A 16,252-nucleotide genomic window follows, 5' to 3' on the forward strand; every position below is an offset into this window, starting at 1 on the left:
GCTTCTCGAGTCACTCCGAGCCCCAGTGGCCTGCTTCATTCATTTGCCTTACTGCATGGTCTTGGTAACTTTTGAGTTTTGGACCCTTCACATGACATAAAATACTCAAAGCTCCCATGTCAGACCGTATTCTCCAGTTCCTACTCCCCAGGGCTAAACACACACTATGAATAGGGTCTCCAGATAAACTACAGGATCCCCCATCAAGTATGAATTTCAGGTAAACAACAAATACTTTTTTAGTGTAAGTGTTGTTGTTTAGTCTCTACGTTGTGCCCAACTCCTTGTGACCCCATGGACTGTTGCCCACCAGGCTCCTCTGTCCATGGGATTTCCCAGGCAAGAATACTGGTGTGGGTAGCCATTTCCTTCTCCAGGGGATCTTCCCGACCCAGGGATTGAACCTGCGTCTCCTGCAGTGGCAGGCGGGTTCTTTACCGCTGAGCCATCAGGGAGCCCAGGGGAAGTATGCTTCCTTGTGTGCGCGCTCAGTCCTGTCCGACTCTGTGACCCCATAGACTAGCCCACCAGGGTCCTCTGTCCATGGGATTTTCCAGGCAAGAATGCTGGAGTGGGTTGCCGTTTCCTATTCCAAGGGATCTTCCCGACCCAGGGATCAAAGCTGCATCTCTGGTGTCTCCTGCATCGGCTAACCCCCTATTTGCAGTTTGGTACATGTCATTCAGGTGGCTCTAGTGGTAAAGAACCCGCCTGCAACGCAGGTGACATAATGAGACTCGGGTTGGATCTCTGGGTCGTGAAGATCCCCTGGTGAAGGAAATGGCAACCCACTCCAGTATTCTAGCCTGGAGAATCCCACGGACAAAGCAGCCTGGCAGGCTATAGTCCATAGGGTCGCAAAGAGTCGGACACGACTGAATTGACTTAGCATGCACACACATGTCATTCCAGTCGAAATGAGATGGAATGACATTCCATTGTTGAAACATGTACATTTCTCGGTGTTCATACAAGGATAGTTTTATATTCTGCCTCTCTTGCAGCTCACTGTTTCTCTCCATGGTGTTTCTCAGTAGGCATTTTTCGGTGTTGATAAGAGCAGGCTTTGAGGCTGGGGACTCAAACCTACCTGAGAATGTGGGCCCCTTGAGCAGGTTCCCTTACTTCTCTGAGCCTCAGTTTCCTTATCTGGACCATGGGTGGTGATAAGGGTCACTTTGTTATCTCCTGTGGGTATTTATTTATCTCCTCTCTTTTGAGAACCGCATAGAGCGGATGGTCCGAAGTGGCTTTAACCAGAGCAGTTAAACAGAGGCGTCCACAGGCGTCGAGACTGCCACCAGCACTTCCAGCTTTCAAATGAGGCTAGAGAGGTTTTGAAAAGGGAAAGGAGGTCTGGAGGGAACTGGGCAGATAATCCTAAGATTTAGTTTGCTTAAAAAAAAAAGAAAAAGAAAATGAAGGGCGTTTGTCTCCCTGGAAACCACTTGCTAATCTCCAGGATATTGTCTCTTTTCAGGCGAAGGAGGTGGAGGAGACCATCGAGGGGTTGCTCCTCAGGCTGGAAGAGTTTTGCAGCCTGGCTGACATGGTGAGTGCCTGGCTGACATGGTGAGGGCCTGCCTGGGAGGCGCGGGTCGAGGCCCGGGCCAGGCTTCAGGGCCCTCCTGGGCCTCCCTGGGGAGCCATCTTGGAGGTGGCTTAGCGAGCAGGAGGCGTGGGCAGCGGCCGGCCTAGGGAAGCCACCCTCTCCCTCTCCCTCTCCCTCTCCCTCTCCACACAAGGCTCCCCGAGGCGGCCATCTTGTTAACGCCCTTCCCCCCAGACGCTTTCACTCCTTGGAGGAGGCGGGAGCGGGCCACCAGGTGGCGCTCTCGGCCCCGATGCGGGGCGCCGACCGGCGGGGATGCTAAGCCTATATTTAACTTTCCTCGCTCGGCGCCGTTCACCAGGCAAACGTGGAGACAGCCAGGAAATGGCTTCAGGCCTGGGAGGCCCAGGGGGAGCCTCCCGGCCGGGCCCTGGCCCTGGCGGGGCCGGGCATGGAGTGCCTTCCTGAATCCTTGGCTGGCTCCGCTGTTGCCTCCTCCCCTGTTGTGTGGAGACGGATCCTCCTGGCTGGAGGGAAGATGGTGCCCTGGGCCAGGAAGACAAGGTCTCCAGGATTGTTGCCAGATAGATGAGGGGCCCTGAGGAGCACTGACAGAATGTTCTGGAAGTTCCCAAGCTTATTAAAGGCACACCAGCAGCCAGGGTTCGTGGCTTCTGCCTGGAGGCCCAAAGGGTTGAGCTCCATATTGGGAGCAGGCCTGCCTCTCCCCGGAGCACTGGAAGCCCAGCTGGGCGCGGCCGTGGGGAACGGCTCCGGGTGTCTGGAGATGCGGTGGTGAGAGCCCAGAGAGCCACGTTTGTTGAGCATCTGCCTTGTGCCAGACTCCGTCCGGAGCGTGCTTCCCGTGTCCTCCCGTCTCACCTCAGAGCAGCCCTCCATGATGGGTGCAGCTCCATCCCTCGTTGCTCGGCACACATCTGAGCGCCTCCCTGCGCCAGCCGCTGGGGACGCTGCAGTGAACCAGGCAACAGACGTTCCCACGAGGACCTGCGTGTGTGTTTCTCTTGAGGGCCGATTTTTTAGTTCAGGTGTGGGTCCAGGTGGGAACCAGGTAACGAGACCGACTTTGAACAGCCTGAGTAGTCGTTTCTTCATCGGAACATCGTTCACCTTCTCCGACTGGTCCCGTGAAGAGGCTGAGAATGCAGAGAGAGACCAATCTGTCTCCCTGCCCCCACCCCCTGTCTCTGATCCCCTAGGTTACCGGGGAAACCGATCTGTGTATCAGCGCTGGCCTGGAGGTGTGTTCCAGGTGCAAATGGGAGGCTTTGTAAAGGGAAAGAGGTTCTAGAAGGAACCAGGCACATAATCCCAAGACTCAGTTTGCTTTAAAAAAAAATATGAGGAGCAGAGGTGTTAAATTGTGCCTGGAAAATTGGGGAGGCTTTGCAGAACAGGTGCTGATTAATTTGGGGTTTGAAAGAGGAACGAGAAGAATTCAGTTGCTGGGAGTGGGGGGTGGGGTGGCAGGCATCCAGGCAGAGGGACTGGTCTGTGGGGGCGGTGTGCTGGGCGCAGCGGACCGATGTGGGCCCCCGCAGCAGGGGGATTGCGAAGGTGGTAGGGACGGGTGATCCTGAGACATCTTTGATCTCAAATCCCAGCCCATCTTCCTCCTGTGACGAGAGACCCACTCTCCACCCATGATGAGAGCTCTGGATGAAAGCCCGCTTGGATAGACAGAGAGGGGCCCAGGCCTTACTAGCCTTACTAGCCTTAAAAACGTCAAGGCTTCCCAAAGCCTGCGTTTGTCTTGACAGGAGGCCCAAGGTTGCATGCAGCATGGAGAAGGTCCTTTCTGAACTCAAAGTCTAGAGATGCATTGATGCAAAGGTTTTAAATACAGAGGTCGCAGGATGACCTGTGGGCCCAATCCTGCCTGCAGACGTGTTGGATGCTTCTGGGAAAAAAGAAAGGAGGACTAAGCCGCTGACATTTATAGAATGTCATGCAAAAAAAAAAAAAAAATGTGGATTTCCAGCTTCTCTTGGAAAAGCAAAGATCTGTCTTCCACTCGCGTCCCCCCACCCCTTGGGTGCTTTTCCTCACCCGGCCAGCATCAGCCGAGCTGGGTAGTGGCTGCCCCCTGTGGAGAGCACACGTGCTTTGCAGCTCGTCACCGTCCCCATGGGAGCCTTCCTGACTCCCCTGCCACCTGCCAGCGGCATCCATCCTGCGTGTGTGTCTTTTGTGGTAGAGAAAATTTCTCTGTACTTCGGGCCCTACTGAAAGCAGGCACATAGTAAACAGACCAAGAGAGTCCTGTGTTTTAAGAAATGGAATGGAGTGTACTTCTGTCAAAGTGAAGACTGTTTCCATGTGCTTATATGCAAATAAGCATGTCTACATCATAATAGAATGATGCCTTTGTGGCCCTTGGAGGCGTTGTTTTTGTTTTTTTGCAGTCACTACGAGGAGGCTCTGCACTGATGATATTTAGATTATAGAGATCCTCTCAGTCCCGCCAGCTGATGGTTAGCTTATCCAGTGTGTCTGTGCTCAGGTGTCATGGACTCCATGGTACAGAAAGAGATCTATCCAGCTAGTGGCCCTGGCTTGGGACCTCCTTCTTTCTTCTGATCCAAGCTTCGGACGAGTGGGGACCTGTGGGAGGCAGGCGATGTCCCAGCGTGGAGTGCTGTCCCCTGCTTGGGCCTTTGTGAACACCGATCAGGTTAGAGGTCCCAGAGAGGCTGGTCTCCCTGGTGGCCGTCCAGAGAGAAACACTTCGTTTCTGATGAAATCAGGCTCCTGGAAATGAGAGTCCAGCTTCCAGTCTGTTGAATTAAGTTCTCCGCCAGTCTGTCCCGGATCACTCTTAAGTAACCAGCGTTCACACATGTGCTCACCACCTTTTCTGATCTGGGATATAATGCCTCTTGGCTTCACCCCAAGCTCTGACTCCTCCCAGTGTGAGGCTGTGGCCATGGTATGTCACCTCTCTGTACCTTGATTCCCTCCTCTGTAAAATGGAGATGGTGGTTGGTTCTGAGTATCTGTGGCAGCATCAGACTGCCCCAAAACTTCATGATGTGAAACACCCACCAGTTTATCACGTGGGCCAGGACAGAGCACAGAGGGTATGGTTGGTCTGAGCCAAGTGGCACCTGCTGGGGTGAGGCCGTCCAGGGTGGCTCCTTCCCTCACTTGTCTGATGTCTTAGCTGGGAGGGCTGGGTGGCCAGGGACTAGTTGGCTCAAGTCTCTTCCATACAGCCTCTCCTCGTGGCCACATGGGCTTTCTCGTAGCATGGCAGTCTGGCCTCCCAGAGCCAGCATTCCAACAAACAGAACATAGAGGTATGCTTGGGTATGGCAATTGACACAGCGTGACTTCTGTCATATCTTACTGGTCAGAGGAGCCACATAGCCTACCCAGATCCAAAGGGAAAGGACATAGATCCCTCTTCTTCATGGAAGGAACATGCAGAATGTGTGGCCGTCTTTCACCCACTGCAGATGGTACCCACCTCCAAAGAGTTACCATGAGGAATAGACAAGGCCGGGTGTGCCCTTCACACCCGCTAGAATGACCAGAACGCAAAAGACAGTGGCACGTGTGGGTGAGGGTGTGGGGAGCTGACACTCCCCTTCACTGGCTGGTGGAAATACGCAAAGGGACAGTCACGTGGAACACACAGCCGTTTCTTATAAAGTCAGACATACACTTACCCTGTACCCCAGCAGTTCTAATCCTAGATAATAACCCAAGAAAAGTGAAAACAAGCGTTGGGAGACTTGCAGATAAATGTTCATGGCAGCTTTGTCCGTCGTACTCTCAACTGGAAACAACCTAGTATCTGTCAGCAGCTGTTGTTTAGTTGTTCGAGTCTTTTGTGACCCCATAGACTGTAGCCCGTGGATACTCTGTCCATGGAATTTTCCAGGCAAGAATACTGGAGCGGGTTGCCATTTCCTTGTCCAGGGGATCTTCCTGACCCAGGGATGGAACCCATGTGTCTCGCATTGGCAGGCAGATTCTTTACCACTGAGCCATCAGGGAAGCCCCAGTCAGCAGTAGGAACCAGTAAATAGGGAATTCCCTGGCAGTCCAAAGGTTAGCACCCGGTGCTCCCACTGCCAAGGGCTCGGGTTTAATCTCTGGTTGGGGAACTAGGATCCCACAAGCCTTGTGGCATCGCTGAAAAATAAAAAGAATTGAGTAAATAAGCTGTTGTTTATTCATACACTGGGATGCACAGCCGTGGAAGAGAATGACCAGCCATATACAACACCACAGGTGATTCTCACAGACATGCTGTTGAGAGAAAGAAGCTGGACACAGGAGCACTTTCTGTGTGGAGCTCCGTAATCTGAAGTTCAAAAACAGGCAGAACCACTCCCTGTGATGGAAGTCAGATAGAGGTTAGCTTTGGGAGGGTGCTCATGACTGGGAGGAGGCTAGAGGGAGTCTTACAGAGCAAGGGGTGTTCCATGCATTGGTCTGGTTCCACAGATGTAAACACATGTACCAGTTCATCAAGCCGCTGGCTAAGGCCTGGGCTCTTTACTGTGTATCATTTGCACTCAATTAATAATAATTGCTTAGCATGGTGCCTACTATGTCTTAAGTGACCCATGAATAGCAGCTACTGAGGTCATCGGCATCGTCAATTTCAAAGCACCAGAGGGTCATGCCACCGATGAGTTTATCCACAGAAACTGGATTTGTGAGGCTGCTCAGCTCAGTGCCCTCGGGGCCTTGGGCAGCTTGTCTGGGCCCTCCGAAACCCCAGTGGCCTTGGGCCCACCTTCTGGTGGGGAGTGGACTCTCCCCTCTCTCACGTAAGCGGAGAAAACTTCCTGTTGGCCTCAGCCCAGCAGTTGCATTTGGCATTGGCGTGTGTTCTTAGGTCAAGTGCATTTGGCTCTCCTTTCTGGGCCCTGCCTCGTCCAGGACAGCCGCGTTTGCTCTGTGATAACCCCCTGCATCCGCTGCCCAGACTTCTGGGCTCCGGAGACCAGCTCTGGGGAGTGGAGATGACAGGCTCCCAGGTCCATAATCCTGGCTGGAGGTTCGTCCCAGCAGAGGCTCAGATAGTACTGATTCTTCCCTGCCATCTTTGTTCTTCTGAGCAGTAGGCCCAAGCATGAACTCAGATGTCTGTGACGTGATGATGTGAAGTGAGTTGGATGTAAGAAAAGAAATGTGTTCCTTTTCTCCCGCTCCCCTAGAAGATGAAACAGTGTAGGGTGTGGCCACGGACACCATGTTGGGGAGACTTTAGGGAGTGGTGGGGACTGTGGTTAACCCAAGGAGGCCATTGTCACCTGGCTCCAGCTGATTGTTGCCACGTGGAACATGGGCTCAGTGTGGCTGGGGCCTCTGTTTTTCACAAGAAGCTAGAAATCTGAGTTTCTAAGGCGAATGCCTGCAACTCTAGATCTTGGCACCTAGCTTGGTTGTACTTCTGGGGCTTTAAGCGTGACACAGGCTGGCTCTGCATGGGCCCACTGGAACACATCTGCAGACGTCTGGTATTAGCAGGTGGCCTCAGACCCAAAGAATCGACCATCTCCCACTTTGCAGCTTGTGACCTTGCCCAGATGATGTGGTTTTTCTGTTTCATCACCTATGCAATGAGGTTGAAGAGTGAACAGTTCCTGCTGTTCATCATTCACATGATGAATGCTCCTGGGTGTTGGTGTCCCGCCCTCCTGGTTTTTGCCTTTTGGTTCCCAGCTTACTGGGGAGCCCAGGGGAAGGCTTGGGGTTGTTTCAGACGCCCTCCATTTCCTCCTCAAGGACCTGCAGTCTGCCTTCCGGGCAGGAGTGGACAGTTCCCCGCTGCCCTCATTCTCAGCCAGTGGAGAGGCCTCTGCGGACAGGGGTCTTCCTGCTCCGCCCACAGACCCTCAACCCTCCAGTTCCTACAGATCCGGAGGAAGGCAGGGAGGGGTCCCTGAATCTCGTCTCTGCCACATTCCCTTCACCCCATGGGTTGCTAGGACCAGTACCTCCTGATGCTCACGTGTTTCCCCTCTTTAGAAATCAGCAGAAAAGACCTGCCTTTGATCCCGGTGCTCCTGATTGCCATGAGTTTCCTGTTCTTCACTGTGTCTTAGCAGTTTCTCCTGAGGTTAGCCTTGTTTGCTGACAAAAGTCCGTCTAGTCAAAGCTATGGTTTTTCCAGTAGTCATGTATGGGTGTGAGAATTGGACTATAAAGAAAGCTGAGTGCCAGAGAATTGATGCTTTTCAACTGTGGTGTTGGGGAAGACTCTTGAGAGTCCCTTGGACTGCAAGGAGATCCAACCAGTCCATCCTAAAGGAGATCAGTCCTGACTATTCATTGGAAGGACTGATGCTGAAGCTGAAACTCCAGTACTTTGGCCACCAGATGCAAAGAACTGACTCATTTGAAAAGACCGTGATGCTGGGAAAGATTGAAGGCGGGACGAGAAGGGGACGACAGAGGATGAGATGGGTGGATGAAATCACCAACTCAATGGACATAAGTTTGAGCAAGCTCTGGGAGTTGGTGATGGACAGGGAAACCTGGCGTGCTGCAGTCTATAGGGTCGAAAAGAATCAGACACGAATGAGTGACTGAACTGGACTGAACTAGTCTTGCTGAGGGAGAGACTTCTCTCTAGACATTCAGCCTGGGGGAACAAAGGAAGATATTGAGCACTTTTGCCTATTCCAGCTGACAAATGCAGGTGCCTGCGGAAGCTCCAGTGTAGGCGTGGAGCTTGGCTAAAAACGGGTTGCCAGCTGACCCCACACAAGCTAGACCAGACTTAGAGGGGCCTGGGAATCAGCATTAGGCTTCCTCCAGAGTTGGACACGACTGAAGCGACTTAACAGCAGCAGCAGCAGGGGATCTGGATGCTCCTTAGCACCTGAGAGTCATATGTATACTGCCTCTGCGTGATGAGGTTGTGGTAACATGGAAATTGTATCTCTCTCTAACACACACACATACACATACACACACACACACTTAAGGATTAGACTTGTTCTCTTGGCTCTGAAGGAAAATGGAGGCTTAAGTGTCCAATCTCAGTGATCAAGAAATACAGCTTCCCAAACTTCACAGTCACTTTTGGGGTCCTTCCAAGCAGAAGAAACTTAAGTGAGATGCGTGATGTGCAGGAAATACTTCACACAGTGGCTACATGTAGGAAGCAGTTAATGATTATTATTAATTATCATTAGGGCTTCCCCAGTGGCTCAGACAGTAAAGAATCTGCCTGTAATGCAGGAGACCTGAGTTTGACCCCTGGGTCGGGAAGATGCCCCGGAAAAGGGAATGGCAACCCTCTCCAATTAGTTTCAGTGGAACAAAAACTCGACTTTGCTCAACTTTAATTTAGGGGAAAGATTTTGATTCTTTCCATTTGGTTCAGTTCAGTGGTTAATAAAATAAAGATACTTAGTTTGAAGCTGGTGCTGTTTTAGATGTTTGCAGGAACCAACTAATTCCCTTCTCCAGGGGATCTTCCCAACCCATGGATCAAACCTCAGTCTCCTGCATTGCAGGCAGATTCTTTACTATCTGAGCCACCAGGGAAGCCCAATTAATTTGTAGCTCAGTAAATCATACCTGGTTGGGTCTGGGTCCCCAGGGGCAGTGACATCAGTCCCCACCTGGGACTTTGGGTCATTCCTGAGCCTGTCCCTGGGCAGAGTGGCACTCGGTGTCTCGGCCACTGGCAAGGTCTCTATAGAGCCTGGCCACCCCCAGAGCAGGCAGAAGCAGGGGCCGGGGCAGAGGGGCTCACGAGCTGTCCTGTTCCCTGCAGATCAGGAGCGACACCTCACAGATCCTGGAAGAAAACATTCCCCTCCTTAAGGCCAAGGTGGTGGAAATGCGTGGCATCTACGCCAAAGTGGACCAGCTGGAGGTGAGTACAGGGTAATTAACTTTCTTTGTGAGTCTGTGGACTTGTTCTGGCTCTTCTGTCCTCTCTCCCAAGATGCTGATCTGGCATTGATAGTGTTAGGCCTTAAACCCAGTGGAGGGTGTGGGTGGCAAAAAGGGGCCTACATGGTATTTTTAAAATATAAAAAATATGAATTTATATAAGGAATCTCATTTTAAAATTGGGGTACTTTCTATAAAAACCTAAATTTCAAGCTGCTTTTTGTTATTTATTTATTTTTGGCCTTGCCACACAGCTTGTGAGACCAGGGATTGAACCTGAGCCACGGTTGTCAAAGTGCGGAGTCCTAACGACTGGAACGCAAGAGACATCCCTAGGCGGCTTTTGGAAATTTAGAAGTTCTCAGAACTCTGTATTTCTTTAAATAGTTTGTTCTGTTTACTTTTTAAGGTATAAATACATAAAGTGTACGTATCATAAGTGTACAATTCAGTGAATTTTAACATGTATCCACCCCCATGGAGGCCTCCCCGGTGGCTCAGTGGTAAAGAACCTGCCTGCAATGCGAGAGTCGCAAGAGACGCAGGTTCTATCCCTGGGTTGGGAAGATTCCCTGGCAGAGGGCATGGCAACCCACTCCAGTACTCTTGCCTGGAGAATCCCATGGACAGAGGAGCCTGGTGGTGTCCATGGGGTTGCAAAGAGCCAGACACGACTGAAACGACCGAGCATACTCACGCGTAAACACCCACATGAAGATGACCCAGGTTGAGAAACTGAACCTTTCCACTCCCTAGGCTGCATTCCGGTAGAACTGGTGCAGCTGCCCCTCAGACAGGGCACGCGCTCTGTATTTCCCCACAGTCCCCACCCTGCCCTGTTGCCTCACTGCTGACTTAGTTCACCTGCCTTTTATCTGTGTGGGCACCGGGCCAAGGTGCGTGGTGTCTCATTGGCTCCTGGCTGCACTGCGAGTCCGCACCTTCCCCTCGCCGTCTCCCAGTGGAGGAGCAGGACTTCCTCGAGGTCACCCGCTTCCCAGGGATCACACAGCTGATTCCAGGAAGCGGGGGCTTCAGTTCACATCCACAAGAGCCCAGGCTTTTCCTCAAACCGGGGCCCTTGGGTCAGGCTCCTGGCTCCTTGTGCAGTGAAGACCGGAAGGCTGGCAGAGCCTGCAGTGTAGCGGAGGTGGCCTGGACTGGACGTGAGCCCCTGCAGTCTGCCCAGGAAGGGAGCCAGCAGTGGGCCCTGGAGTTCGCAGAGAATTAACATTCTTGTCAGCAGAGAAGGAGGCAGGAATATAATTAAAACTTTGCCCTTGGAATAGCTGATTCATTTGGATTTTATTCCACACGTTTGAAGGAGGACAGAAAAATGCAAAGATGTGCAGCCCTGGTTCTAGCCTTCTTGGGCCACCCCACCGCTCGAGCCCCATTTTCCCTCAGTATTCAGTCTTCTGACGCTTATTGAGGACCTACTGGATGCCGCTGCAGGCCCTCACAGTGAGAAAGACAGCGTTCAAGGCTGTGGTTCCCGCCAGGAGAAACAGCAAGAGCCTGACCACTGTGTTTCCCGGGGCTGCTGTGACAAGTTGTCACAAACGGAGCGGCTTAAAACAGCATGAATTAAGGATCTTACAGCTCCAGAGGTCAGAAGTCTGAACCGTGGCAGCAGGAGTCGGTAGGGTCGGCTCTCTCTGGGGGAGAATTCCCGTCCTGGCCTTTGCCAGCTTGCATCTCCCAGCTCGTGGCGCCTTCCTCCAACTTCAGAGCCACAGCACAGCATCTTCCAGGCTCTGTCCTCCTCTGAGTCTCCTGATGCCGTCTTAGAAGGACCTCCGTGATTACCAGGACAGTCTCCCTAGCTCAGGATCTTTTTCACACCTGCCAAGTCCCTTTGGCCATGGAAGGTGATATGTTCACAGGCTCTGGGAATGAGGCTGGGGACCTTTGGGTGGGGTCATTACTCTAATGGCCACATTCACCAAGGGTGACTTCAGAGGCACGTGCTCTGGAGGGCAGTAGGGAATGGGCAGTGGACGCTACAGGCCCTGGAGGGTGAGTGGAAGGAGCTGGGGGCACAGCCGGGGTAGAGGCTCGGCGGTGGGAGGCTCCGGGCTCTGGGCAGCAAGATGATGGACCAGAAGGATCTGGGAAGGCCAGGATACAGGGGCAAGGCGGGTGATGATCAGAGCGGGGCTGGAGAAATTGAGCCGCAGGAGCCTAGGAGATGCCAGCAGGGCCCAGGACTGCCCTGGGCAGCCAGGGATGAGAAGACCAACCGCAAGCCACTCCTCCTTGTCCTTTGGGAACAGCTGGAGCTGAGAAGCAACTCTCCCCTCCCATGAGGTGTGAATCTTCAGGCCGACGCAGTCCACACTTTGACCTAGAGTCTGCTACCATCGAGGCCCGGTGGCATTTGCCTCCTGTCAGCCCTCTGGGCTGCTGTTTTCCTTAGAGCATACAGAGAGTTCTCTGCAACTGGGCCCTAGTTAAAAAGAAGAAAAACTACCTTGGTCCAAGAGGGTCATGGATTTCAAGGCAAATGGGAGACTCCGTATTTCCTGTTGAGCTATGTGCGATACAAGACGTAGGACCTGATCAGAACCCAGCGTTGTGCTGAGGCAGATGGATTCCAGAACTGGACCGCCTGGGGCTCAGATCTGCCCCTTGGAGACTGGTTTTTGTTTGTTTGTTTGTTTGTTTGTTTTGACTGCGCCATGGGGAATCTTAGTGGCCTGACCCGGGATCAGAGCTGTGTCCACTGCCCTAGGAGCACAGAGCCTTATCCGCCGGGCCACCGGGGATGTCCTAGGTCTGCGACGCGGGTCACTCACTCCCCTCTGGAGTCAGTTTCCTCCTCTAGGTGGGGTGTGTCGTCGTGAGGGTGTGAGGCTGGCCCCTGGCATCCTGCAGGTGCTCGGGGAGGACAGGCTGTCACTGCGGGGGTGCCCACAGGCTGAGAGCTGGGATCCAGTGCCTGCTCATCACTCTGCCCAGCCAGCTGGGGGCTCCAGGGAGCCTAGGACCACTCTGCTCCCATATCACTGTGACCCACTGAGGGCCAGGAGGCTTGAGAACCTGGGGGGTGACCTCTCAGGCCAGAAAAAACCAAGTTACTGAGCCACTGCTGTGAGCCAGGGACTCTGAGTGCTTTAGATGAAAGAGCTTGCCTACCCTTCGCAGCAGAGCGAGGTCCTGGTATTGGTCCTGTTCTATAGAGTGGCTACGGCACAGAGGTGACAGGACTTGCCCAGGGTCACACAGCTGGGGAGTGGCGGAGCTGAGATTACAGAAGTCTGCTCCAGACCCATCCTCAATGCTGGGTGCTGGCCCCCCTCTGGACCTGGCCCTGCTCTGAATCCGGGGGCCTTTGTCACAAGGATTCAGGCACAGCCGAACTCACACCTGTGTTTTAGACCATGTGACTGTCCCGTCTCTCTCACCCCTCCCCCTCCTCCTTCCCTTCCTTTCTTCCTTCCCTCGCTTCTGATAATAAAAGTGGCTCATTTTCACGGTGGAGACAATCATGTGGAAGTCACCTCTGCTCCCAAGGGTGGCCACAGTCCCCAGCTGCCTCCTCCTGTGCCCTCTCCTCCCCACTCCGTGTGGATGCCTGGCAGGGTCGTCCCACTGCCCCCGTCAGCTTTCCTGGCCAGGTTTGGCCTCTCCCTGGCCGCGGCCTGGCCGGCCTGCCCTCCCTGGCAGGCGTTTTGGAGGCGGATCAGACCTCGTGAGCGCACATTCCTCCGCGTCCCTCACACTCCCCACCACAGCGGCATTAACGCAGGGAGCGTAAAATTGGAATCGGCTGCAGGGAGGGGCTGCAGGACTTCTTCTGGGCTTTACAGCCAGATGTACCAGCCGGTGAGGCCAGGAGAAGCAGCCTGGCCCAGGGCTCCTCGTCTACCCCTCCACCCAGCACACACACACAGACAGACATGCACACACCCACACTTGAAGTGCCTTATTCAGAGCCTTTCAGCTCTGCCCTTGCCAGAACCACAGGGCAGCAGCCACACAACAGTGCTGCCATCCTGGGCTCGTCCAGTGTCTTTTTGCTAAGGATGCAGTCATTCATTCATTTACTCATGCACGCATTCATTCCTGTGTGTGCATTCGTACATGCGTGCATTATTCATGTGTGTGCAGCCTTCATGCATGTGCGCATTCATTCATGTGTACATGCATTATTCGCGTGTGTGTGCCTTCATTCGCATGTGCACGCCTTCATTCACGTGTGCACGCCTTCATCCGTGCATACATGCATTCTGTGCACATTCATCCACTCACGCGCGCATGCGTTCCTGCCTCCGCCATCCAGCTGAGCAGGCCCTGGTCGTGGCCTTGTGAACAGCACTGACTCAGCACCTGCTCTCCCAGAATTCACTCTGGAAGGAGATGGCCCCAGAACCGACAGACAGGAAGTTGAGAGGGAGAGGAGAGCTAAGAAGAGGGGCCTGGGCAGCTCTGCGGTGGGGCCGCCTTAGCCTAGGTGGTCAGGGATGGCCCCTCTGTGGATGGCCCAGCGGACCCCGGGCCTGGGAGACAAGCAAGGTTCACCCATGGAGAAGAGAGAGGTGCCCGGGCATGGAGGGAGCTGCTGCAAAGGCTCCGAGGAGAGTGAGGCTGGAGTTTTTGAGGAACCAGAGGGAGGCCTGGGTGGGACACAGGGAGAGAGGGCAGAGTGGTGCTGGGCCTTGCTGGGCGGGCGGGCCTGGGGCTTTCCGTCTGTGGAAGGGAGGCTGCCCCATGGGGCCTGGCGCCGAGAGGGTCTCCTGCGTCTTCCTGGTGCAGGAAAACCTTCTACATTTTCCTTTGGGAGCAGAGAGGCCCACAGAGGGGAGGCTTGTCTGAGATGGACCTGGAGTTGCCACCTTTGGCGGCCTTCGCAGGTGTACGAGCAGTGCAGGCACACGTGACCCGTGAACACACCCGGCACACAGGCACGCCAGGAGTCGCAAACAAGTGGGCCGCACAGCCTTGTCTTAGACACTCTGGAGTTACTGCTAACATTGTTAAAAACTAGACATTTTTCATGAAATCTGAATGTCCTGTTTTTTCTTTTTAAATGATGTTATCTGGCATTAATTGAGCTCTTAATATGCCCTGAGCGCTAAACTGCTGAGCAGGGTTGATACTGTTATGATTCCTGCTTCACAGATACTAAAATTGGGGGTAACAGAAATGAAGTAACCTGGCAAAAGGCATACGACCAGTGAGTGGTAGACCCTGGGTCTAGTCCAGCGGGTCTGACCCCAGCCTTCTCTTTTCTCAGTGTTGGAGGTTTTGCAGTAGAGCCCCAAGCTGAGTGAACCCCAGGGACCAGGGACCTGGTATTTCAGCTCACCCAGCCTGTTCTCAGCCTGTTTCACTCGCTTGTCATCTGCCTGCCCCTTGGCGGTTTCTGAATGTGAGACTCCCCAATACCCATCAAATATTAAACCGAGCAATTTCGGGGAATTCCCTGGTGGCCCAGGGGTTAGGATTACACGCTAACACTGCCGGGGGCGCAGGTTTGATCTCTGGTCGGGGAACCAAGAGCCTGCAAGCTGCATGGGTGTGACCAAAAAACCAAAAGAGAGCGATTTCGGAAAACTTCATTTTTCATAAAGAAGGCCGTGCAGCCTGAGTCTCCTCTCTGCTGCTGCCTGGCTGTGTGACTTTGGGCAGGTGGTCCGACCTCTCTGACCGTTGGTTTCTCCCCTCTGTAAAATAGTCTAAACAGAGGGTCACTAGGGGGAGAAGGGGAAAGGATAGGAGTGGAGGCTCGGCCTGGCCGGGCCGGAGGGGGCGTCACTGTTACCGTCAGGGTTTCTGAAGGTGCTCCCAGCAAGGCACCAGCGAGCCTGAGGTCTCCCAGGGCCTGGCGCCCGTTGGTCAGGCCAGAGGGAGGCTGGGGGCAGTAGCTGCTGGCGGCCGAGGGAGGCAGCCGTGGCATCTACTTTCTCCGCTCCCCCGACAGGCCTTTGTCAAGATGGTCAGACGACACGTCTCCTTCCTGGAGGCCCACGTGCTCCAGGCCGAGCGGGACCACGGGGCCCTCTCGCAGGCCCTGCGGAAGTGGCTGGGCTCCTCGGGGCTCCCAGCGCTCGGGAACGTGAGTATCGCCACCTCCCCGCCCCCTCCCAGACCCCGGAGCCGGGAGAGGGGCACCGGAAACGGGAGTTCAAAGGGCACGGCTGGCTTCTGCAGACAGGAAGCGCCGTCTGGCTGGCTGGTGGGGGGCTGGCCGGGCGGCTGGGGCATCGCAGACCCTCCCTGGGGTGCCCCCGTGTTCCCTGATTGGTGGTGCCATGGCTGCCCGCCCCCTCATCCACCGTTTAGTAAATCCTGCTGTTTGCTAAGCACGGGTCTGTCTGGAGTTCCCATGCTGGTTAGAAACAGCTCCTGGCCCTTCCTTCCGCATCTGAGGCTCAGGGCCATTTCCAGAATTCAGGTGGGGTTCCCCTTCCCAGGGCACAAATCACCCTCCAGCAGGCCAGAAGGGCGGGGCACAGTGGGAGGGGCATCGAGCCCACAGCTGGCCAAGGCCTGTCCCTCCCACACTGCTACTTCCTTGGATTCCTCCCTATGCCAAAGGAAGGGTCACTGTGCCCCTTATACTGGTGGGAAAACTGCTATGTGCTGCTTACCTGCTTGCCTCCAGGTGAGGGACTGGCCCAAAGCCAGTAGCAGTTGGATTGTGGCATCAGAGTTCATGGTCTCAGAATTCTTACTGATCCTTTAGAGCCCAAGTTAATGTCACCTCCTCTGAGAAGCCCTCTGGGATTGCGCACTCTCTAGACAAATGCGTTCTCTTCTGCCCTCCAATGACAGTGAAGTCGGGAGCAGCCTCCTTGGTCCTCC

At 54.2% G+C, this 16,252-nt stretch overlaps 1 protein-coding gene across 10 annotated transcripts in view; it reads left to right on the plus strand.

Annotated features, from left to right (window-relative positions):
- Positions 1–16,252, plus strand: part of BCAS4 (breast carcinoma amplified sequence 4) — a 56,613-nt gene that overhangs the window by 15,575 nt on the left and 24,786 nt on the right. For 7 of the 10 annotated variants that reach the window (XR_009740575.1, XM_061437959.1, XM_061437960.1 and 4 more), the window contains exons 2-4: positions 1,481–1,552; positions 9,321–9,422; positions 15,369–15,503. Coding sequence is in view for 9 of the 10 variants with exons in the window: in XM_061437959.1 (XP_061293943.1) it covers positions 1,481–1,552; positions 9,321–9,422; positions 15,369–15,503 (309 nt within the window). In the remaining variant the exon portion in view is untranslated. Of the gene's footprint in view, positions 1–1,480; positions 1,553–3,987; positions 4,248–4,299; positions 4,503–5,632; positions 6,697–9,320; positions 9,423–15,368; positions 15,504–16,252 lie in introns of those variants that run through there. The other 3 variants (XM_061437966.1, XM_061437965.1, XM_061437967.1) reach the window with 3 other exon arrangements.

This window comes from Bos javanicus, chromosome 13 (genome assembly GCF_032452875.1).
Source record: "Bos javanicus breed banteng chromosome 13, ARS-OSU_banteng_1.0, whole genome shotgun sequence".
NCBI classification, from domain to species: Eukaryota; Metazoa; Chordata; class Mammalia; order Artiodactyla; family Bovidae; genus Bos; species Bos javanicus.